General features: G+C 46.0%; 1 protein-coding gene across 2 annotated transcripts in view; it reads right to left on the bottom strand.

Moving 5' to 3' along the window:
- LOC143940234 (dehydrogenase/reductase SDR family member 4-like) overlaps positions 1–26,126 on the bottom strand; it is a 205,517-nt gene that overhangs the window by 37,954 nt on the left and 141,437 nt on the right. For both annotated transcript variants that reach the window (XM_077461406.1, XM_077461405.1), the window contains exons 5-6: positions 19,126–19,196; positions 12,614–12,665 (exon numbers count right to left, since the gene is read on the bottom strand). In XM_077461406.1, the coding sequence (XP_077317532.1) occupies positions 12,614–12,665; positions 19,126–19,196 (123 nt within the window). The remainder of the gene's footprint in view (positions 1–12,613; positions 12,666–19,125; positions 19,197–26,126) is intronic.

Raw genomic sequence — 26,126 nt, 5'->3', positions numbered from 1 at the left:
GAGCATCAAGCTCTAAGCAGTGGCGACGTCCTTCTCAACCCTCCTCTACAGGAAAGGCTCAGGGCCGGGCCAAAGGGCATAAAAAGACTTGGGGGCGGAAGCCTGCCAAGCAGAGCCCGAAAGCTTCCTTGTGAAAGGGCGCCCCCGCTCGGCCGAGTGGGGGGAAGGCTTCGTCAGTTTGCGGAAACCTGGCGGGAAGAGATCCGGGACAAGTAGGTGATCTCTTCGGTGTCTCTGGGCTACAAGCTAGAGTTTCAGGAGATTCCACCTTCTCGCTTTTTAAGGTCAAGGATCCCCAGGGATCCAGTAAAGCAAAAACCGCAATTTCTGGCAGTGGATCACTTACTATTCCAAGGGGTGATAGAAGTAGGACCCAAAAGAACAGGGTTCAGGGTTTTACTGGAATCTCTTCACCGTTCCGAAGCCAAATGGAAGTGTCAGACCTATCCTGGATCTGAAGGATCTGAACCGGTTTTTATGCATCCGGTCCTTCCAAATGCAGTCAATTCACACTGTGGTCTCCTCCCTGCAAGGGGGAGAGTTTATGGCATCAATAGACATCAAGGATGCATATCTCCATGTGTCAATTTTTCCCGCACACCAAAGGTATCTAAGGTTCGTGGTAGAGCGGCGCCATTTTCAATTTGTGGCCTTACAATTCGGGCTCGCTATGGCCCCTCGAGTCTTCACAAAGATTCTGGACCCTCTCTTGGCAAACCTAAGAGCTCAGGGTATAGCCATCATGGCTTATCTAGACGACTTGCTTCTCATGGAGAAAACAGTAGCGTTCCTGAACCACAGTGTTTCCAGGACACTAGAACACCTGGATCGCCTAGGTTGGATTATAAACCTAGAAAAGTCGTCCCTACAGCCTGCTACCAGGTTGGAATACCTGGGCATGTTTATCGACACCGCTCAGGGCAAGGTGTTTCTTCCAAGGCCAAAAGCCTTGGACATCGGGGATCTGGTGCGCCTAATTCTGGGCAGGAGATCTTCCCCCATTCGGTTATGCATGAGACTGTTAGGGAAAATGGTCGCCTCCTTCGAGGCCGTTCCATTTGCCCAGTTCCACTGAAGGCCTCTGCAAAGATGCATCCTTGCGGCCTGGAACAGGAAGCCCCAATCCTTGGATCTTCCTATGCCTCTATCCCCAGGGACACACAGAAGTCTCGTCTGGTGGTTACAAACCGAGAATTTTCTGAAAGGCAAAACCTTTCTTCCTCTTCCATGGAGGGTTATTACGACAGATGCCAGCCTGACATGCTGAGGAGCAGTGTTAGAGGAGACATGCTCGCAGGGAAAATGGTCTGCGATCGAGCGGCTATTGCCCATAAATGTCTTGGTAATCCGGCCAGTTTATATGGCTCTCATAAGGTGGTCTTCCAGACTACGGGTGTAGTCCGACAATGCCACAGCAGTGGCCTATATCAATCACCAGGGCGGTACCAGGAGTCTGGTAGCGCAAAAAGAGGTGAATCGCATACTTGCCTGGGCAGAAAAGCATGTTCCATGCCTTTCTGCAGTCTTCATTCCAGGAGTGGGAAATTGGCAGGTGGATTTTCTGAGCCGCCAGCAGTTGTGCCCAGGAGAATGGGCTCTGCACCCCGACGTGGTACTCCAGACGTAGATCTGTTTGCGTCCAGGTTCAACAGAAAACTGGACAAATTTGTGTCAAGAACAAGAGATACACTTGCTCAAGGGTCAGATGCTCTGACAGTTCCCTGGGATCAGTACAATCTGATTTATGCTTTCCCCCCCGTGCCCGCTTCTGTCGCGGTTCCTGGGAAGAGTCAAGAGGGAAACAAAGTCGGTCCTTTTGGTAGCCCCGGCTTGGCCCAGGTGACTGTGGTACGCAGAGATCATGAAGTTGGCCGTAGGCAGGCCATGGATCCTCCCTCTCCGGCCAGATCTGCTCTTACAGGGTCCAATCTACCATCCTGCTTTACACAGTCTGAATTTGACGGATTGGCTGCTGAGACCCACATTCTGAGAGACCGTGGGCTTTCGGGGCCAGTCCTTTCTACTCTGGTTAATGCCAGAAAGCCAGCCTCCAGGCTTATTAACTACAAAATCTTGAGGGCATATGTTTCCTGGTGTGAACTCAGGGGATGGCATCCTAGAAAGTATGTCATTAGCAGGATCTTGGCCTTTCTCCAGTCAGGCCTAGAAATGAATTTGGCCGTAAGCACTATCAAGGTGCAGATTTCGGCTTTGTCAGTATTTTTCCGGAAGCCACTTGCATCGCATTCCCTGGTGCGGGCTTTCATCCAGGGGGCTTTGCGGATAAGGCCGCCAGTCAAACCTCCGGTATGCCCATGGGATCTAAATTTGGTTCTCTTGGCTTTGCAGGGGCAACCTTTTGAACCTTTGCATCTGGCTTCATTGGTTCTTTTGACCAAAAAATTGGTTTTCTTGGTAGCCATTTCCACGGCTAGAAGAGTGTCAGAACTAGCAACTCTCTCCAGCAAAGAGCCCTATCTAATTGTTCATAAGGACCGGGTGGTCATGCGCCCCAACAGGTCCTTTCTACCTAAGGTGGTTTCGGGATTCCATTTGAATCAAGATGTAATCCTACCACCCTTTTTTCCGGACCCACAGTCCGCAGAAGAATCCTTGCACACTTTGGATGTGGTTAGGGCAATCAGTATCTATCTTCAAGCAACGGCTCAGATAAGGAAAACTGATTGCTTATTTATTTTGCCGGAAGGCCCTAGGAAGGGCCGGGTGGCATCAAAATCCACTCTCTCAAGGGGGATCAGACAGATTATTTCTCAGGCCTATAGTGTTAGAGGGAAAATCCCTCCTTTTCAAGTGAAAGCGCACTCTACTAGGGCTGCAAGTGCTTCTTGGGCAGTGCATCACCAGGCCTCCCTGGCTCAGATCTGTAAGGCTGCAAATTGGTCATCAGTCCACACATTCACCAGATTCTATCAGGTGGATGTCAGAGGGCAAGAGGATATCGCCTTTGGGCGCAATGTACAATTTAGGTCCTCCGGCCCATGGCGGTCTATAATTATGATCTGTGTCTCCCTCCCCTCAATCTGAGCATTGCTTTGGGACATCCCACTATGTAATGAGCTCCTGTGTCCCATGATGTATGATCAAGAAAATAGAATTTTTATATACAGCTTACCTGTAAAATCCTTTTCTTGAGAGTACATCATGGGACACAGTGCTCCCGCCCCTCTTGGGTTTAACGTGGTTTCCTATTGCTTTGCTACAAAACTGAGGTGCCTCCCATATGGGAGGGGTTATATTGGGGAGGAATTCTCCTTAAATGGGGTTAACCAGTGTCCAATCCCTAGAGGTGACTATATAACCCACTATGTAATGAGCTCCTGTGTCCTGTGATGTACTCTTAAGAAAAGGATTTTACAGGTAAGCTGTATATAAAAATCCTATTTTCTACTACCGTCTCTCCAGTAATAAACGTTTCCTGGTTTATAAAGTCAGTACGGGTGATTCTCTCGATGAAGCCGATACACCCTACACCCGCCTACATTTTGGCGCAGTTGGCAGGATGTCAAAACCATCGTCCTCAAGCGGGGGAGTGGGTAGAGGGTCAATCATGGCACCATATGGAGCAGCTTTGGCACCAATTCCAAAATGTAATGGCACGAATATTCCCCTGACAGACTGGGTGGAGAGACTGGACAGTTCAGTCGGCTTGTTCGAAATACCCGCAGCACACTTTGCAGATTTGGCGGTTAACGCGCTAGAAAGAGAAGCACGCTGGGCTGTGATAGTTCTGCCCGAGAAGGAAAGTGATAGCAGAACAGCTATTGTGGGCCGCCTAGAAAGCCCATATGGCGAGAGTACCTCCATAGCTGAACTCCAGAAGAGTTTTTATTGTCGGGAGCAGCACAACCGAGAGATAAACCTCCAATCTGCAGTGACCGCTACTACTGACCGCCTGTCTGCTGTCCTGCTGACCCCTGTATGCTACCCTACTGACCCCCTGTCTTCCATCCTGCGGACTCCTTCACACTGCTCTACTGACCCCCTACCCACTGCCCTACAGACTTTTCTCCTCTGCCATTGTTGAATTCAATATGAATTCATGTAATATTTCTGGGATCCATATAATCGTCTCTCATTCCCAATAATCAGCTAAATTGAGTCTTACGGTGTCCTGGAGAACAGGATGCCCCCACCCCGGTTGGAAAGTAGCCAGTTAAACCTCTATTTTACATGAGACTAGGGGTTCTTTACGTTCGATCGGATGCCTCAGGGACTGAACGGGGCTCCTGCCACATTCCAGCGATTGATGGAGAATACAGTGGGTGATATGAACATGATAGAAGTACTGGTTTACCTTGATGACATCATTGTGTTTGGTCGAACCTTGGAAGAGCATGAGGACCAATTGGAGAAGATTTTCCAGCGATTACACAAAGAGGGGTTGAAGTTGTCCTTGGAGAAGTGCCAATTCTACCAGACCTCTCTGTCACCTATTTAGGGCATGTGGTATCTGCAGAAGAAATAGCCACTGACCCACAAAAACTGGAAGAGGTCACTTCCTGGCCTCAGCCCACCATTGTCACTGAATTGAGATCATTCTTGGGTTTCTGTTCTTACTACAGACAGTTTGTGAAGAGCTTCTCTCAGATTGCTCGGCCCTTGAACAAGATGTTACAGAAGCAAACATATGGAGAACCACAACAACTCAAAAAAGACGCGTCAGGTGGCTGAAGGAATCTATCCAGGACCAGTGGAAGTGTGATGCTGCGTACACACGATTGGAATTTCAGCCAGAAAAAGACTGATTCGAGTTTTTCATCGAAAAATAGGATTTTTAAAACGGCTTACCTGTAAAATCCTTTTCTTGGAGTACATCATAGGACACAAAGTCTCAAGTAATTACTTGGTGGGTTATAGGCCTACCTTCAGGTGTTGACACTGGTATAACCAATACAGGAAGTTGACTCCCCTATATAACCCCTCCTCCTTCCAGGAGCACTCAGTTTTTGTAGCCAAGCAATATAAGTAATATACTCTCACCCCATAAAACAGAGGGGCGGAAGTCTGTGTCCTATGATGTACTCCAAGAAAAGGATTTTTACAGGTAAGATGTTTTAAAAATCCTATTTTCTTTATCATACATCATAGGACACAACGTCTCAAGTAATTACTTGGTGGGACGTCCCATAACAATGCTACTTGAGGGGGGGAGACACAACCCATAGGTAACCCCCAGACCTGAGGACTTATACTGCTGCCTGCAGCACACTGCGCTCGAAGGCGATATCCTCATTCCATCTTACATGCACATGATAAGATTTTGCAAATGTATGTACTGAAGGCCAAGTAGATTTAAGACCTGGAGGCCTGATGACGCACTGCCCAAGAAGCACCAACCGCTCTGGTAGGGTGCGCCTTAACTTGAAAAGGGGGAATCTTTCCCTTTAAATCATAAGTTTGAATTATAACTTGCCAAATGCACTTAGCGACAGTGGATTTTGATGCTGCCTGTCCCTTCTTAGGACCCTCTGGCAGAAGAAATAAGACATCAGTCTTACGAATAGGAGCAGTTTTCTTAAATACATTTTCACGGCTCTCACTACATCAAGACAATGTAGTGACCTTTCTTCCCTGGAACAAGGTCTTGGGGAAAAAAACCCTGGCAGGACAATATCTTCATTCAGATGAAAGCCTGAAACCACTTTTGGCAAAAAACCTGGACGAGGGCGTAACACCACTCTGTCCTCATGAATAATCAAATATGACTCCTTACAAGAAAGAGCAGCCAATTCTGAAATCCTCCTTGCTGAGGATATAGCAAACGAAAATATCAGCTTCCTAGTCAGAAGGACTAAGGGAACATGCTGCAACGGTTCGAATGGCTGTTTTTGTAACACTAAACTAAATTTAAGTCCCAAGGGCTTAAGAGTGATTTAACTGGCGGATTAATCCGCAGCACTCCTTGCATGAAACCCTGGACTAAAGAATGCATAGCAAGCAGTCTTTGAAATAACAATTGATAAGGCTGAGACTTGACCCTTAATAGTACTCAGCGCCAACTTCATCTCTATGCTTAATTGTAGACAGGTAAGAATTCTGCCTATGATATATCTCCGAGGGTACCAACCCTTGGACTCACACCAGGAAACCTAAGCGTTACAGGCTATATAATATATAGCTCTAGAAGCTGGCTTCCTCGCATTAATCAAAGTAGAGATAACTGACCTGGAAAGTCCACGTTTATTCAGAATGTGGGTCTCAATAGCCAAGCCATTAAATTTAGCATTCGTAAAGTAGGATGGAATATCGGCCCCTGAGATAGCAGGTCTGGCCTTAGTGGGAAGAGCCCTGGACCCTCCACTGCCATCCTTATGATCTCTGCGTACCATGACCTTCTGGGCCATGCTGGTGCTACCAGTATTACCGATTTTCTTTCCAGGTTGATCCTGCAAAGAACTTGAGGTAGCAACTGAATCAGGGAAAAGTGCATAGATCAGTAAAAACTGATCCCACAGGGTCGGCAAAGCATCTGTTCCGTATGCGAGTGGGTCCCCTGTCCTGGATGCAAAGTTGACTAGCTTAGTGTTGAATCTGGACGCTAGAAGGTCTACATCCAGAGTCCCCCATCTTTGGCAAACAGCCTGAAACACCTTGGGGTGAAGAGACCCTTCTCCTGGGAATAACTGCCAGCGACTTAGATAGTCCACCTGCCAATTCTCCACTCCCGGAATGAAAACTGCCGATAGGCATGGGACATTCTCTTCTGTCCAAGTTAGAATCTGGTTCACCTCTCTCTGAGCTGAGAGACTCTTGGTGACCCCTTGTGATTGATATATGCCACAGCCGTGGCATTGTCGGACTGGGTCCTGGCAGGACAATTCTTTAACCTGGAGGTCTAGTTTTCTAGAGCCAGATACATTGCCGGAATCTCTAGGACGTCGATGGGCAAGGCTCCTACTCCCCAGCCTGAAATGCTGGCAACTGTCGTTACTACCTTCCAGATAATTGATCTGAAGGACTTTCCTTTCAGCAGGTTCCAAGATAGTAACCACCAACTGAGGCTCACATTGGAAATCGCAGCGTCAACTGCTGGAACTTTCCATCTTTTAGGGAATCTTTCTTCCATAGGATAGAGCTTTGCGAGTCTCTTTGGAAGGGAAAAAATGCTTATCTGGATGATCCCATTCGGAATAAATAAGCTTTAGTTTTTTTGTCACCAGATTTATAGTTTTTTTTTTAAACCACAGAAGCATAGGGCGTTTCCCAATGTTACTAGGTGGAAGTGCTGGGTTGTAATTAAACCATGTAGCTAAAGCAGCTGCGTCAACCAATCAGCCACCGCCCACATAGAAGTTTATACACATCTCTGTATTAGCAACTGCTGTATTTTTTACCAAATCCCACAAGATCTATAGTAAGAACCCCCTCTGCCACTGGGACCACACATGTTCTGAGACAGAGCTGCACTAAGACACATCATAGGTAGTGTAAGTTACTCCTTATAGAGGAGACATTTATAAGGAATATAAGGTATATTGAAGGAAAAAGCAAAGCTTCTTCCCTTACCTTGTCCTCGCTGCAGGATACTGCTGATTTAACAGACAGATCCAACTTTCACCCATCACGGCTGCGTTTAAACACGCTCAAAGACTGGGGCCCTTTTAAAAGGGGTTCCGCTCCTTTGGGCCTTGTATAGCACCCCTCAGGACAACTTTAGGAAATGTAGCAAGACCAAAAAGCGTCCTGGTTCCTAGGGTCCAGCTCTCAAAGAGAAGCATTACAGGCAAAACCTTGTTCTTGCATCGAGGTCCAGGTACCATCCTATGGCCTCAGTGGCAAGGATGGATCTAATTGTGGAGGTTTCTTTAAATCCAGCATGGATCCCTCCTGGAGCTCCGCAGAGCTCATCTTCACTCATGACCAACACCTTAGACACTGGCAAAAAAACTGAGTGCTCCTGGAAGGAGGAGGGGTTATATAGGGGAGTCAACTTCCTGTATTGGTTATACCAGTGTCAACACTTGAAGGTAGGCATATAACCCACCAAGTAATTACTTGAGACTCTGTGTCCTATGATGTACGATAAAGAAAATGCAACCGTGTGTATGCTCCATCGAAATTTAGCTGGCCGAATTCCCGCCAGCAAAAATTTGAGAGCATGTCCCGATTCATGTTCTGTATTTCTGACCAAAATTCCGATCATGTGTACACGGCATGAGAGGTCCTTTGAGAAGCTGAAGGGGAGTCTGGTCAAAGCCGGTGCTTGCCTACGCTGAACTCTCTAAGCCTTACAAATTACATGTGGATGCCAGTAGAGGCGATATTGGGGGAGTGTTGTATCAAGAATTGGAAGGGAGGCTCCACCCAGCGGCATATGTGAGTCGTTGCCTTACTCCACCTGAGAAGAAATATCTGGTGCACAAGTTGGAGTTCTTGGCCCTCAAGTGGGCTGTAGTGGACAAACTTTGAGACTTCCTGTATGCAGTCGCCTTTGTGGTGAAAACGGATAACAATCCCCTGACCTACTTACTATCCTCTGCCAAGCTGTACGCCACTGGGGATCGGCCACTTTAGAGTTTCAATTCAACTTGAAATATCGGCCAGGAGTAGGAAATAGAGATGCTGATGCTCTCTCCCGAAGACCACACTTCACCCATAATGATCAGAAAAGTTGGGTTAATTTACCTCCTGAAGGAGTACAAGCAGTGTGCAAAAGGGTGGAGTATAAGCACAGGGGAGCAATAGGAACTGAAGCAGTGGGGGTCACCCCTGGTGGAGTACCGAAACATCGTTGCAACTTGACCCAAGTGCGTAGCCAAGAATTGACTCAGCTGACTAAGGAGGATATGAGGACTGGAGAGACCAGCAAGAAGATCCACTAGGAAACCTAATGATTAAATCACTATCAACTAAAGACCCTCAGATACTGATGGATTGTCCCATTGAAGGCTCCAAGGTGAGTCATAGAAAATGTGAGAGAATAAAGATAGAACAGTGGATCCTGTATCAAAGAGGCCCCTTGAAGGAGGCCGAAGGTGTGAGCCAGCTTTTCTTCCCGGAAAAACATTGCTTGACTGTGCTAACCACACTTCATTTTTAGGCCCAGATAGAGCTTTCAAACTAGTTAAGGACCGATTCTATTGGCCAAACATGAGGACTGAGGTGGAAGGTTACTGTCGCTCTTGCGGCAGGTGTATCCAGAGGAAGACTCTACCAGGCAGGGCCGCCAGAATGGGTCACTTACAAAGTCAGGGACCTATGGAGTTGGTGTGTGTTGATTTCCTGTGCCTGGAACCTGATCTGAGTAATGTCCTGGTTGTGACAGATCATTTCACCCGATATGCCCAGGTCTTCCCCACCAGGGATCAAAAAGCCAGCAGAGTGGCCAAGACTTTAGTAGAGAAGTTCTTCCTTCATTACAGCAGTGGTCAACAACCCTGTCCTCAGGGTCCACTAACAGGCCAGGTTTTATGTATTACCTTAGGGATATGCAGACTAGAATACTGCAATTACTAAAAATTAGAGCAGCAAATGATATCACCTGTGATTCAGTTCAGTTATCTTGCAAACCTGGCCTGTTATTGGGCCCTGAGGATAGGGTTGATGACCACTGCAGTACAGGCTCCCTCAGCATCTACACAGCTGGGACTTTGAGAGTAGATTGGTCTGATTAGCAGCGAGTTTGTCTATTCACATCACAGCTCTGCATGTTTATTGTTTATATGTGGAGAGGGGGGGGGGATGCCTTTCCTCCAATCAGCTCATACACAGTGTATACCCAGACTTCCCTCCCACTGCTGAGACAAAGAAATGTGCACTTTCTAAAAAGTCTAGAAAGCTGAAGTCAACAGATATACAGTAGTAGTACCTTGGATTATGAGCATAATTTGTTCCAGAAGCATGCTTGTAATCCAAAGCACTCGTATATCAAAGCAAGTTTTCCCATAGGTATCAATGGAAATGCAGATAATTCATTCAGTGTATGCAGTACCACATGTGGCCAGAGGTGGGCGGGGCACCGGAAAGACTCGGAGACCACCCAGAGACACTCTGGAACCAAGTGTCTCCGAACGTCACATGCGTCACCTCTGACCACATGCAGTACTTCAACCCCAGAGACTTGAATCCTGCTTGTCTTGCGAGACAACGCTCGCAAATTGAGTCAGGATTTAAAAAAAAAGTGAAATGCTTGTAAACTGCGTTACTTGCAATCCGAGGTTTTACTGTATATGTAAATCTTATGTAAGGAGATTTGCTTCATCTCTGTGTATCATCTGAGGCTGTTTGCTTCACTGGGTATACGAGAGGATTTACATCCACTTTCTAAGGAACCATATTGCTATACTTAGAGGCGTCACTCTTCTCTTTTATTCTCAGTGTGGCATGATGCTACTTGTATTGCAAGGCCTTACTTGTTTGTTTAATCGCAAACCAAGGTTTTACTGCACTTAAAAAGGCACAGATGCAGGGTAGCCGATTTAATCTAATGGTAAAGTTACTACAGTGCCAAATAAGCTCGGCGGGTATAATTGTTTGCAACTGACAGTCCACTTTGCTCCAGAGAGGGAACATCAAGCAGATATTCCAAACATCAGAGGAGGAAGGTTTCTACATTTAACCCCTTCTCTAATAACTCCAGGACAGCTATGTCAATCCTTTCCACACAGGACATTGCCCATAGATTGGCACAATCAGATTGCTATATGTATGGGTGAGTGATTGATGCACATACATACCCTGCTGCAAAATTATACCTGAATGGCACAATTGAAATGGCTTTAGATCTCTGAACAAGGCTGTCTGGGTGGATACATTAATTGCAACTCATTGTTTCCAATCTGCTCAAAAGCGCAATATATCATCATTGACTTAGATACTGCGTGGCTCTAGTCAAGATAAGTGCAGGTTCTCACAGGGGCAGCTTTAAAGTCGCCCAACTCTCATGTGACTCTGTAGTTGCCCCGTACAGCGCCACCTCAGAGTGGCTTGCAAAACAACTTCTGTATAAAAGTCAATGCAAGCGGTTCCGAAGTCGCCCCAAAGTAGTAGAAGACTTGAGTCGCTCCTATTCGAATAGCTCCATTGCAATGCTTGGAGCGCAACTTGTCAGGCGGCCGAGTCGCCTGACAGGTCGCCCCTGTGTGAACCGGCACTAATTGTTACATTTCAATTTCAACAGTCTGCCCTGGCATGGAAAAGTAATTCATCATATCTAGAAAGTTGCTTCAACAAGTCTGCAGTGTATGGATGCCCTGCCTATCATCAATCATTAAGCTTCCATTATAGCTATACAGTAAATATTTGATCAGCCGTGTCCAATCATGGCTGATCACAGTGTAAATGGGAAGAGCCGGTGATTTTTTTCAAAATTGTCAGTCTTTTTTGGTTTATAACGCAAAAAAAAAAAAAAAAATGCAGATGTGATCAAATATCACCAAAAGAAAGCTCTATTTGTGGATAAAAACAGGACATCAATTTTGCACGGCCGCTCAATTCTCAGGTAAAGCAACACAGTGCCGTATCGCAAAAAATGGCCTGGTCATTAACCACTTGCCAACTGGACACTTCAAACCCCCCTCCTGCCCAGACCAAATTTTCAGCTTTCGGTGCTCTCACACTTTGAATGACAATTACTCAGTCATGCAACACTGTACCCAAATGAATTTTTTGTCCTTTTTTTCCCCCACAAATAGAGCTTTCTTTTGGTGGTATTTGATCACCTCAGTTTTTTTATTTTTTGCGCTATAAATGAAAAAAAGACCGAAAATTAAAAGTGCGTTTTTTTTTTCTTTGTTTCTGTGATAAAATTCTTCAAATTATTAATTTTTCTTCAGAAATTTTGGCCACAATTTATACTGCTAAATATCTTTGATAAAAATAACCCAAATTAGTGGATATTATTTGGTCTTTGTAAAAGTTAGAGAGTCCACAAGCTATGGTGCGAATCATGCAAAATTGATCACATCTGATGTACTGGTAGCCTCATTTCTTGCGACCTGAACAAGCCAGGAAAGTACAAATACCCCCCAAAAGACCCCTCTTTTCAATTTTGTATGATTTGCACCACAGCTTGTTGACTCTCTAACTTTCACAAAGACCAAATAATATCCACTAATTTGGGTTATTTTTTACCAAAGATATGTAGCAGTATAAATTTTGGCCAAAATATATGAAGAAAAATTAATAATTTGCAAAAATTTAACACAGAAACAAAGAAAAATTTGTTTTTTTTCAAAATTTTCGGTCTTTTTTCAAAATATTTGGTCTTTTTTCATTTATAGCGCAAAAAAATAAAAAGCCCAGGAGGTGTTCAAATGCCACCAAAAAAAAGCTCTATTTGTGGGGGGGGAAAAAAAGGAGAAAAAATTCATTTGGGTACAGTGTTACATGACTGAGTAATTGTCATTCAAAGTGTGAGAGCACCAAAAACTGAAAATTGGTCTGGGCAGGAGGGGGGTTTAAGGTCCCAGTAGGCAAGTGGTTAAAGTTGATTATTCAGTCATATACAAGAACTAAAAACAATTTTTGTTCACGTTTTCCTTGTGCATGCACTCCTTTGCATATGTTTGGGTATACAAAGTTCTAAGTCATTCCTTCCCAAGTACAACAGCGAAATACACTACATTTTTATCATACTAGTTAAATAACTTACTGGTTGAGGTAGGTATCCAGCAACCGAAGAGCAGATTATTATTGATCCACTCCTAATTGATATAAAACAGAATATTATGTGCAACACTGCTTACAAATGTATGATCATTAAGAAATGTATAAATCTTTGTTACTGGTTAAAAATATTTTCAATTGGTTAAATAAAAGGACTCATGTTTAGGGATGGTAAAAAATAAATAAATAAATAAAGAAAAAACGGTGTGGGATCACCCTACCCGCCCAGGCCATACCAGGTTCTTTGGGTCTGGTATAGAGTTGGAGGGGAACCCAATGGCAAAATTTAAGAAAAACTTGCTAAAATCCATACCACCTGTCAGCTTTTCCACCTGAAAATTCATTTTTGCTGCAGCATGCCTTATGCATACTACAGATGCACCACTTTACAGGAACATTAAGGGGACCGCCCAGGCACTATATTTAAAGGAATTTGTTGTTGCACTTCAGGTATAATTAAAATCATTGCTCCTGAAAAAAACTAATGTTTTTAAAATTTTTATTTTTATTGATACATGTCCCCCAGGGCAGTACCTGGACCCCCATACCCCTTTTATGGCCAATTACTTGCATATAAGCCTTCAAAAAGGGGCACTTTTTTAGTTGTGCTGTTCTGCGCCCATAGACTTCAATGGGGTCCACGGTTCAGATTAGAGCGTTTCCCCTGTTCGGGAGTTCTGCTGAGAACAGAACAGGGGAGTGTTCCTCCCATGTAGGGATGAGCCGAACACCCCCCAATTCGGTTCGCACCAGAACTTTCGAACGGACCCCAAATTCGAACAAACTTTAGAACCCCATTGACGTCTATGGGACTTGAACGTTCGAAATTAAAAGTGCTAATTTTAACGGCTAATATGCAAGATGCTGTCCTAAAAAGGGTTTGGGGACCTGGCTCCTGCCCCAGGGGACATGGGTCAATGCCTAAAATGTTTTTAAAAATGGCCGTTTTGGCGGGAGCACTGATTTTAATGATGATTAAAGTGAGAAAAAAAAAGTGAAATATTCCTTTAAATATGGTGCCTGGGGGGTGTCTGTAGTATGCCTGTGAAGTGCCACGTGTTTCCCGTGTTTAGAATAGTCCCTGCACAAAATTACATTAAACAGAAATAACATCATTGAAAACTGCTTGCGGTTTTAAGGTTATATCTGGTTCCTGCAATATGGTTGAAAACCATTGAGAAAAATGACATGGGTAGCCCTCCCTGCCCATTACCAGCCCCTTTGGGTCTTGTACGCATATCAAGGGGAACCCTGTACCCATATTAAAAAAAGAAATGCGTGTGGCCCCCAGGCCCTATATACTCAGAACAGCAGTATACAGGTGGTGCAAACAAGACAGGGACTGTGTAGGTTTGTTGTGTTAAGTTGAATCTGTTTGTAATTTTCAACTGGTACATTTTTAAAGTGTAGCTCCAGTCAAAAAAACAATTTTTAAGCTTTTTGGAAAACATAGGGAAGGGTTATCACCCCTGTATAATTTGTTTTGTCGTCCATCTTTTTTCATCTCACTTGCTGTTGTCTCCTTCCGTTTGCAAGTAGGAGATGTTTGTTAGTTGGATGTTTGAAAGTAAAGGCCTGCCCTATATGCTCTGCAGAAATGGCGGTACAAGGTGTTGGTTTTGCCACAACATTGTAAGACCTCAAAGTGACTCTAGCTGGGCGCTGGAGCGCCCTGCTGTGAACGATTATATCAAGAATTGTATTTACATGCCATTGTTGAACAGTGGTAGAAAAATTGACCTTTGGTGGTTGTGGTGCTGGTGCCACAACACTATAAGTCCTCACAGTTACTCTGGGTGGGCACAGGAACGGGCCCTCCTGTGAAATATTATATCAAGAATTGTAATTACATGTCCCTGTTAAACAGGGGCAGAAAAATTGGGCCTTAGGCACTGGTGCTGTTGCCACGGCACTGCAACCTCTCCCATATACTCTTGTTTTATTGCAGGAATTAGCCCTGCTACAAAGTATTGCATCAAAAATTTTAATTAAACGCCCCTGTTAAACAGGGGCAGAAAAATTAGGCTAATGGCATCACCCAGAACCAGAAATGTTCTTCCAACATATCAGCGGAGGAGGAAGAGGATAGACAATCAACATAACAGGACAGTCACTCAGCATCAGCATAGGCAGTCTTGAAGGGATGTGATTTTTCAAAAAAAATTATTCGGTTACATCAGCTTCAGGTGCTTGGTAGCTGTGGGTGATCCAAGACTGATTCATCTTGATGAAGGTCAGTCGATCAACTGATTCGGTGGACAGGCGCACCCTGTGATCGGTAACAAAGCCACCAGCAGCACTGAAGGTGCGTGCCGAAAGAACACTGGATGCAGGACAGGCCAGTAGCTCAATTGCATACTGTGCAAGCTCTGGCCAGTGATCCATCCTCAAGACCCAGTAAGCCAGAGGATTTTCGGAGGGAAAGGTGTCCAAGTCTGACCTTTCCCCTAGGTATTCCTGCACCATGTAAATCAGACGCTGGCGATGGTTGCTGGAACCGATCATACCTTGGGGCTGTGGACTAAAAAATTGTCTGAAAGCATCAGTCAGATGGCCACCTTCTCCACCGCTCCTTCTGACCGATGCCTCAGCAACACGTTGTCCAGGACCAGGAGTTTGTAACCTCCCAGTCTCTGGGAACGCGTTGCACAGACCTTTCTGCAAGGCCTCCCGGAGATGTCTCATCCTCTGCTCCCTCTGCGACGGCAAGATAAGGTCGGCAACCTTACCCTTGTACCGTGGATCAAGGAGAATGGCCAGCCAGTAATGGTCCCTCTCCTTGATCCGAAGAATACGAGGATCCTTCCGCAGGCTTTGCAGGATCAGGGAGGCCATGCAGCGTAGGTTAGCTGAGGCATTCGGTCCGGAGTCCTCTGGGTCACTAAGGGCAACATGATCCGCAGCTACCTCCTCCCAGCCACGTACAAGTCCATGTGTTTCTTGGGACTGTAAATCATCCCTACAAGACTGCTGCTGCTGCTGAGTGCCAGCCTCCACCTCCATGCTGAAACAATCATCCTCCTCACCCTCTTCCTGTGTGATGGGTGGCACAGCAGGAACACTGTCTGGATAAAGGGGGCCTTGAGAGGCAAGGAAGTCCTCCTCTTCCTGCCTCTGTTCTGCCTCAAGTGCCCTGTCCATTATTCCACGCAGCGTATGCTCCAAGAGGTGGACAAGAGGTACAGTGTCACTGATGCATGCACTGTCACTGCTCACCATCCTTGTGGCCTCCTCAAACGGTGACAGGACAGTGCATGCATCCCTGATCATGCCCCACTGGCGTGGTGAGAAAAAACCGAGCTCCCTGACCCTGTCCTGGTGCCGTAGTCGCACAGGTACTCATTGATGGCCCTCTGCTGCGTGTGCAGCCGCTGCAGCATGGCCAACGTTGAGTTCCACCTGGTGGGCATGTCACATATAAGGCGGTTCTGGGGCAGGTTCAACTCCTTTTGGAGCTCAGTCAGCCGAGCACAGGCATTAAATGATCGGCGGAAATGCACACAGACTTTCCTGGCCTGCTTCAGTACATCCTGTAAGCCAGGGTACCTGCCCAAGAACCGCTGCACCACCAGGTTAAGGACGTGAGCTACACAGGGCACATGGGTTAGTTGTCCCTGTCGGAGGGCGGAGAGGAGGTTGGTGCCATTGTCACAAACCACCATTCCTGGCTTAAGCTGGCGTGGCGTCAACCACCTCTCGGCCTGCCCCTGCAGAGCTGACAAAACATCCGCCCGAGTGTGGCTCCTGTCCCCCAAACAAACCAGCGCAAGCACGGCATGGCATCGTTTTGCCTACGTACTTGCGTAGCCCCTAGAACTCCTACGGAGCACTGCTGGTTCTGAGGACAGAGCACTGGAAGAGGCCATGGAGGAAGAAGAAGAGGAGGGGGTGGCGGAGAGAGGTGTGTCACAACCAATAGTAGCATTTTGGAGGCGTGGTGGCGGAACAACCTCCAACACTACTGCAACTTGTCCTGCATCCTTCCCAGCTGCCAGAAAAGTGACCCAATGGGCCGTGAAAGACAGGCAACGTCCCTGTCCATGCATGCTGGACCATGAGTCAGCGGTAATATGCACCTTAAAGCTGACCGCCCTGTCCAGCGAGGCAAGGACATTGCCTTCCACATGCCGGTAGAGAGCCAGAATCGCCTTCCGTGAGAAAAAGTGGCGTTTGGGGACCTGCCACTGAGGAACCGCACATTGTACAAACTCACGGAAGGGGGCCGAGTCTACCAACTGAAAAGGCAGCAGTTGAAGTGCTAGCAATTTAGCCAAGCTAGCATTCAACCGCTGGGCATGTGGATGGCTGGGAGTGAACTTCTTCCGCCGGCCCAGCAGCTGGGGCAGGGACATTTGCCTGCTATAATCGGACGTGGGTGTACTGCTAGCAGAGTGCCCGGAAACACTTGGCTGTGACACACCTAATTCTACACCTTCATTCCTCTCAGAGCAGGTTTCAGAGAGGACTGAAGGTCTAGTGGGGTTGGAGATGCCAGCTGATGAGGAGCAAGGAGAGGGCCCCCTTTTTTTTTTGGTGTGGGTCTTTGAGGTACGCTTGCCAACGAGCTGCATGGCAGGTCAACATATGTCTGGTCAAGCATGTGGTGCCCAAGCGGCTGATGTTTTGGCCACGCGAGATACGCTTGAGACATATGTTGCAAATAGCAGCGGTGCGATCTGATGCACTCGTCTCAAAAAAGGCCCACACCAAAGAACTTTTAGAATAACGTGCAGAGGCAGCGCCCTGCACAGGCGGAGCTCTGCGGTGTAATTCAGTCGGTGTGCTGCCCCTAAGCTGGCCCCCGGAAGGCATCCTGCCTCGTTGGACATGTGCCTCCTCCTCCTTTTCCTCTCTCCTACCAGGCACCCACGTGGAATCAGTGCCCTCATCATCCCCTCCCTCTTCATCGCTGTAGCAAACCTGGCAGTATGCTGCAGCTTGTGGAACATGACTGCCAGATTGCTGTCCTTCTTGAGCATCCCCTCTCTCTGCATTCACGCTACTGCCTTCCTCTAGCTGAGTGTCATCATCAGAGCCTACAAAACACTGGGCATCCGCCTGGAGCATGTACCCAACACTGTGCTAAAAGAGTTCAGATGACTCCTCAGGAGGACGTGGTGGGTCTAGGGAAGGAGTCACTGATGATGACATTGAGAGGAGGGAAGACGATGCGTTGGCAGCTGCTTTGCTAGTACCCTGAGACTGGGTGAGAGAGGATGAGGAGGATGAAGAGGGCTTGGTCATCCACTCTACCAAGTCGTTGGCATGTTGCGGCTCAACATGTCCAGCTGCCGAAAAGAAGGACAGGCGTGTCCCATGGCCACGTGCTGATGACAATGCACCGCGTCCACGACCAGCACTGTTGTCTCTAGACACAGAGCCTGCTTGCCCTCTTTTATCGGCTCGCGCCTGTCTGCCTCTCCTTGCTGGCCTTCCAAACATGGTATTGGCCTGAAGGGAGTTGGGTAAAAAAGCAGTTGGGTAGTGTATATTGTGCTAGAGGCACACAACACCCACTAACTCCTGCAGATGCCTTTATTATAGAACACCAGAGATAAAGAGGTATATACAGATGTATACTGTGCTGTGCTGGAGGCACACACAACTTCCAATAACTCCTGCAGATGGCAAGTTGTCTCAAATAGAGAAGAGCTATGTAGGTGGATATAGCGGTATGTACTGGGTACAGAGCACGCAGACAGCACACACAAGCTCCTAACACTACTGACTGCAAGCTCTATTATAAAAGATAGATCACTAGCTATATAGGTGAAGTGAATATAGCGGTGTATACTGCGGTCAGGGCACGCAGACAACAACCACTACACAACAGCAAGATCGAAAATCGTCTGAAAACGATCGGTGTGTACTGTGTTGAAGGTACACAGAACACCCACTGCTTCAGACGCCAACACACTACACAAGGCCGCCGCGCTGGCGGCCTTATATAGTGTGGGGCGTGCACTACACAGCCTGAGCTATGATTGGCCACAGGCATCCTGCCTGTGGCCAATCATGGCTCTCCTCGCTGCTGGCGCTGCGATTGGCCAAGCATGCGGGGTCACAGTGCATGCTTGGCCAATCATGAGCCAGCAATGCACTATCGCAGTGCATTGTGGGCCGTGAGCGCCACACGAATTTGGCGCGAACGGACCAAAATGTTCGGACTTCGCCGAACGGACGAACAGCCGATGTTCGAGTCGAACAAGAAGCTCATCCCTTCTCCCATGTCTACTCATACTACAAAATAAATAAAAATGGCAGACCAAGCAATCGCGCACTGAATGAAATATAACAAGCTCATTTCTTATAAACAGGTTATTTGGAATAATATAGGTAATGCTATAAAAGGAGAGGATGATATTACTGGAGAGTTACAAAATAATGATCATATGATAATCAGTTGTATTTAATAGTTACTATGTATATATTCTAATAATAAAACTAAATATGTGGAATTATAAAAGTAAAGAAAAGAAAATAATGAAAAAATGTTACCCTTGTTTCTGGATGTGAGGTACAACAATTTTTATCAAAAGGAATATTGATATTACATTGACGTGGAAAACCTAGCAATCGATACAGAGAAATTATCAGTACATTTTGTTTCATGAACTATTAAATTCAGCAAACTTTACTAATACTAATTATTTCTATAGCCCAAATATTAAAGTAGAAATCCAGGACTTACCTTCCACTACGACCACTACCTGCCCCTGTAATTATATTAAGCCACGTTCACATTGGAGCGGTTTGTCATGCAAAATTGTGCGATTTCAAGTGAAGTTGCATGATTTCAAAGCCCCAGTCAATGTGACAAAAAGTTCCATACAAGGCTGGTAACATACAATTGTAAAAAAAGAAATGTGCAGAAGCATCACCAGACACAATTTATCTGATTGAACATCATCACACTCCAACATCAGATGCGTTTCGTCCGATTGGACACTGTCACACCCCAGATGTCCAATCGGACTAAATGCATCAGATGACTTTTTACAACCGTACGTTACCAACTTTTTATGGAACTTTTTTGTCAACGTGATGTTTTTACAATAAACTCACTATACAGTGTGTGGTTGTTATACCCATCTTCATGGATCATCAAGTTCACCTTTGATGTGAATCACTACACAAGTATGCTGCTGCTTCTCCTCCCCCAGCTTTCTGTTCTTGGCTGCATAGTGATCACTGATCAATAATAAAAAAATGTTTTTTACAATGTTTTTTTTATACATATACACAAATGTTTTGCCTTTTGGTGAGGGTTTACACATACTTTAAATAACTTCTTTTTTGTCTCAAACAGACCAGACAGATATCAAACGTAGGCTGTTTTCACACTGGGGCGCTTTGCAGGTGCTAAAGTGCAAAAATAGCGCCTGCAAAGCGCCCTGAAACAGACGCTGCTCTGTCTCCAGTGTGAAAACGTCGAGGTCTTTCACACTGGATCGGTGCGCATGCAGGGCGGTCAAAAAAGTCCTGCAAGCTGCATCTTTGGAGAGCTGTAGGAGCGGTGTATTTACCGCTCCTAAAGCGCCCCTTCCCCTTGAAAAAAAATGAGGCAGCGCTGCAAACTCGCCTGCAAAGCAACACTGTAGCTGCACTTTGCGGGCAGTTTTAACACTTCTTTGGCTGCTAGCGGGGGCATAGAGATGAAATTGGTAATATTCCATCTACAATTTGTAACCTAGACCTTTCCTGTTAAGGGGGCTGGCCACTCCTGCCTGGTTTCTATGCACAGGGGGGTAGCCCTCTTAAAGCGGTATTATTCCCAAAAGCAAACCTTTATTATATTGCAATTTACCAATTCTTAGATGTGATGGCTACATTCATTTTGTTGTTTGGGCTTCCTTGATTCTACTTTTACCTGGTGATCTAGCCAGAAAATCTGTTTTTCCTCTTTCAAAACATTTTTATTAGCAAGTAATAAAATAATTACACAGTACGATATAGATTTTGTGCATGCGAAAATATTCGGTGTACAAGAAGTAAGCAATAACAATGGGACACAGTCCCTATAAAACAACATCAAAGAGAACAATGGTTTATGCAGTTCGGATTATAAAGGAGAGTAATACTCCAATTAAACAGTCAAGTGTCATATAATCCGGGATCACCAGGGGAGGCAAAGAAGGTGACTCCCCGGGCTAAGATCTATACGTTAGCATAGAGTACAGGTACTGCGAGTGCCGCGATTTTCGGCAATAGGGGGATAGGATAGTGATAGAAGTTAGACTAGGAACAAGCAAAGGAATAAAGGAAGGAAAAGAGAGGAGAGGGAGGAAGAGAAGGAGAGAGAGGCTGTGGATCGACCGGCCCGCACGGGCCCCGGGCACGTATAGTAAGGGTCTCTTTAATATGTTGAAGTTTAGATACCTATAAGGTCGGGGTCTAGGCCAGGGGGTAAAAAGTGTGCGATCCATGGCTGCCAGACCTTACGAAATCGGGGCAGGCGATCTAAAATTTTCGCCTCAATTTTACAGTGAATCATTGCTTGCGTAACCCTATTCTTAACTTCGGGTATAGGGAGTAAAGGCGTCTTCCAAGCCCTAGCAATCGTTTGCTTTGCAGCCGTTGTAAGTTGGAGAAATAGGGACAATTGGTTTTTAGTGCAATTGTGGGGTGCAAGATTAAGTAAGGCCAGAGATGGATCGGGTGGTATAGGGCATCCCAGAAGTAGGGAAGCTATCTGGAATATAGCTGCCCAGAAACTTTGAACAATAGGACATGTCCACCAGATATGCAAATGACTGCCTGCATCAGCACAGCCTCTAAAACAAGAGGCAGGATAACCTGGGACAAATTTAGCTATCCTACTGGGGACCAAATACCACCGCATGAGAACTTTAAAATTTGCCTCAGTGGCTACAACATTTTGAGAGGCTTTACAAGTATTGGACCATATTTGCGACCATATATCATCGTTGTAATCTATATTAAGGTCCGCAGACCATTTTGAGGTGTAGGGTGGGAGGGGAGCAGGCAAGGAGGTGAAATGAGAATACAACTGAGAAATAATGCCCGGCGCATGTGGGTCAGAGTCGCATATTTTTTCGTAGGTTGACATATATTCTTGTACATTATCAAATTTAGGTAGCGAGTTTACAAAATGGGAAATTTGTAAGTATCGAAAGCATTCCTTATTGGGGAGTCGGAATTGAGCTTGTAGGGTAGGGAAGGGTTTGATCGTACCATACTTTGTAAGATCACAAATTCGGTCCAGACCTGCCCGAGACCAGGCCTCAAATAAGCCCGGCTCGGAGAAGGCTGGGCCGAATAGGGGGTGTCCAAAGATAGAGAGCAACGGTAAATGTTGGGATTTAAGGTGAAAAAGCTTGTGATTCATATCCCAAACTTTAATTGAGTGCTGGGTTATCGGGTTGGTGAGTTTACCTCTTTGCGAGGAGGGTAGCCATAGAAGATTGGCTATATTAATAGGGTGAGCATCTATGGCCTCAAGACTAACCCAAATCGGTATTTCAGATTTAGCATGATATAGAGTGAGCTGGGCTAGCTGGGCCGCGTTGTAGTAGTAACGGAAATTTGGTACGCCCAATCCACCCTGAGTTTTGTGACGATAGAGCGTAGACTTAGAGATTCTGGGTCTAGTTGGCCCCCATATGTATTTGAAAATTTTGCTTTGTACAAGGCGATGATAATAGGGTGGTATTGGGGTTGGAAGGACACGGTATAAGTAGAGTAATTTAGGTAGCACCGTCATTTTGACTGCCACGACCCGACCTAGCCACGAAACACAGAGCGGTTGCCAGGCGGCCAAAAGATTTGTCAACTTTCGGAGCAGGGGTAGATAATTATGTTGGAATAGATGGGAGGGATTAGCTGTCAGGTGTATGCCTAAATAGGGAATTGAGGTCGAGGACCACTGAAAGGGAAAGTTATTGCGTAACCTATCACGTTCTCCTACAGGCAGAGATACATCAAGGGCTTTAGATTTAGATTGGTTGACTTCCAGTCCCGATATCCCCGCAAAATTGTCCAATATTTTACATAAATTAGGAAGGGTAGTGTGGGGGGAAGTTATAAATAGGAGAGCATCATCTGCAAATAGACAGATTTTATGGGTGGTAGATGCTACTTCTAACCCCTTAATATTTGGGTCAGCTCTAATCAATGCTGCCAAGGGCTCTATAGCTAAGGCAAATAGTATGGGGGAGAGGGGGCAACCCTGCCTCATCCCCCGGTGGATAGGGAAGAATTCAGATCGGAAACCCGCATACTGAACATAAGCTCGGGGTTGAGTATATAAGGCCGTTATCCAGCTTAGAAAGTGAGGACCGAAACCCCAGTAACGTAGGATATATTGTAGATACGGCCATGACACCGTGTCAAACGCTTTGCGTATGTCTAGTGAGAGCAAATGCATGGGGATATTCCGAGATTTAGCAAGATGTTGAAGAAGAATGACCCTTCTGATGTTATCGCTGGCTTGTCTACGGGGGATAAATCCTACCTGATCTTTATGTATTAAATTCCCTATCAGGGGATTCAGGCGAAGAGCAAGGACTTTGGCAAGAATCTTAATGTCGACATTAAGTAATGATATTGGCCTAAAGTTAGACCATTGGGTGTTGTCCGTGTTTGGTTTAGGAATCATGGAGATAATAGCCGTTAAAGTATCTCTGCCAAGAGATTGCTGCTGGAGAAGAGAGTTAAATGAATTAGTAAGAAGGGGGGAGAGCGTATGCGCAAATTTCTTATAATAGGTCGCCGGGAGCCCGTCGGGGCCTGGTCTTTTATGGGGTTTCAGGGCTTTGATGGCCGCAAGGATCTCCGTCGTAGAAATGGGGGCATCTATTGACTCACGGTTAGTAGCTGATAAATGGGGAAGAGATGCCGCTTGCAGAAGTGAGTCGGCTCGGGAACTAGAAAAGGGGGTTCCGGGTTCGTATAGCTTAGACAGTCGTGATTTGAACTCAGATAGAATTTTGATAGGGTTACTGGTCAGGCCACCTCGATTAAGCTTTAGTCTAATGGGTTTAAAAGACCTTTCTGGTTGTCGCAATCGCATGGCTAGGAACGTGTCAGGTTTGTTTGCCTTAGTGTATACCGTGTGGGCCGTTTTACGTATTGCTTTATCTGCGTCCTCAGCTAACAGTAAGTCCAAGGCGAGCTTTGTTTTTTCCAGGGTAAGTCTGTTGGCTTCTGATGGGGTAGCTTGGAATTGGAGAAAGTGACGCTGAAGATCCTCCTCCAAGTGTTGTATTCTATGTCGCCTATCTCTATTGAGGTGGGAAGATACCGAGATGCAGGTGCCACGTATGACTGGTTTGTGAGCTTCCCAAAGCAGAGTTGGGGATATACCCGGTGTGGCGTTAATGGATACGTATTCATTTAGTGCTACTTGGATATCAAGACAGTAGGATTGGTTGGATAGTAGGGTTTCATTCAAGGACCAAGTCCTGTCAGTGCAACGCGGGAGCATTGAGGTTAGGGTCGTGATCACCGCGCAGTGATCTGACCATGTGATCGGCTGGATGTGAGATTGTAAGAGAGTGGGTGTAGAAGATACCTTAATAAAAATGTGGTCAATTCTAGAAAAAGATTTGTGGGGATTTGAATAGAAGGTATAATTCCGCTTAAGAGGATTACATTCCCTCCATGTGTCCACAAGGGCTGCTTGTCTAAATTGCGTGCGCAATTGTTGCGATGGGGAGAAATGCTCAGATGTGTAAGGGGATTTGTCCAAATGAGGATGTAGGGCAAGGTTAGTGTCACCACAAAGGAACAAAGCTCCTTTACTGTGATCTTTAATTACTCGTAACAGGTGTGAAAAAAAGGGATTGGGGTTTGTGTTAGGGGCGTAGTAAGATACAAAGGTGACCTCTGTGTCCTGTATAGGACCTGAAATAATCAGATAGCGGCCCTCAGGGTCCTTGATTTCAGAGGTTGGGGAAAAAAGAAGGGAGTGATGAAATGCTAAGAGGACTCCCCTATGTTTAGAAGTAGCGGAGGCGGTATAAACTTGGGGGAATTTGGTATGAAAGAATTTGGGGGTGGACTTGGCAGCAAAGTGTGTTTCTTGCAAAGCTACTACACTAGCTTTAAGCGAGATAAATGTCCTGAAGGCCTTAACACGTTTGTTGGGAGAGTTAAGCCCTTTCACATTTAGGGACAAAATATTCAAGGGGGCCATGGGGACCAAAAAAGAAGCAAAGCCTAAGAAAGTAACCCTGGGTCCGCGCGAGCCGATCCACCACAGCAAAGAGGAGAAGAAGAGTGAAGAGGTGAAGAGTTAGCCGAAGAAATCGGGAAGGAATAAAAGAGTAGAGAGTAGTTGTGAGTAGGGGAAGAGGGTATTGTGCGGACCAGAAAAATCCGGTGCGCCCAATCAGTGGGTGCAACGACCAGCGTACAAACCAACCAGACAACAGGAGGTTGCACCATCATGGGGGGGAGCAGTGACAGCTCACCGCCACAAACCAGACAAACAAATATAAACATTAGCCTTAAGAACAATACAACAAAGCTATAACACGGTTCTAAGATAAAACTGTATGTATAGAACCTTAGGTGTAGGTCACCAGGGCTTAAGGGGGATCAGTTATGTGGGGGTGTGGGGCCAAGATGAGAACGCAGGGGGAGGAAAATGATCAGTCAGGAATAAGGGAGGGCAGGGAGGGTAAGGGTCAGAAGGGGGATAGGGAGGGGAAGGGGGAGGGGGGTAGGAGAGGGGGGGGGGAAGCAAGAGGGGGAGAAGGGGTAAGGAAATATGTTCAATTACTTATGCTATATTCGATAACTGCAGTGAGTTCAACCATGATAAGCAGTCTACAAGGTAAGTATCAATCATTGGGAGGTGAGCACGGTTGCTTAGGATCAATAGCAAATATAAAAGGTTGTTATTGAGGGGATCAAACAGGCAATAGAGTATATATATACATAAAAAAAAAAAAAAAAAATTTTTGAATGATCCCTCACCAGTACAGGGAAAAGTTAAAAAAAAAAAAAAAAAAAAAAAAATAAAAACAAAAAACAAACAACATGGAAAAAGTAACAGGACCGAAAGTCTTCATCTCATTCTCTTACAGTTCGGGACTTTAGATGAAAAAAAATTCTCGAGGGAGGGTCCTTGGTCTCTCGAGTATAAAGGTGGAACAGGAAAGACACCAAGGTGGTGTTCGTTAGAGACCGATGCAGACTTAAAAATGCGCCGGTAGAAAAAGCAGGACCTGGTGGCTACCAGGGCATAAAGGAAAAAAGGGGAAAAGTGGGGTCCAAGAAATTCAGCGGGGGACGAACACCTTAGGGCTAGGGAAGCCCAAACCGGAGGGGTGCTTTGGAGTGCCTCGTCGGAGTGTTGGTGGGCCCAAGAGGTCTTGCTGACTTCTCCTTGGGGTGGTCACATAAGGGTGTAAGGCTGCTCGGGCTGGGGTGCGAGGTAACGAAGTTTCAGCTGGAACGATCGGAGGAGGTGGTGTTAGGTTAAGACTCTCAAGAAGGCCTTGGAGCATGTCCGGTGTAGAACAAGTATGCTG

This window comes from Lithobates pipiens, unplaced genomic scaffold (genome assembly GCF_037356315.1).
Source record: "Lithobates pipiens isolate NorthernLeopardFrog02 unplaced genomic scaffold, aLitPip1_a1.2 Scaffold_3, whole genome shotgun sequence".
NCBI lineage: Eukaryota > Metazoa > Chordata > Amphibia > Anura > Ranidae > Lithobates > Lithobates pipiens.
Note: the sequence above shows the minus strand (reverse complement) of the source record. Positions and strands in the feature narration are given on the sequence as shown.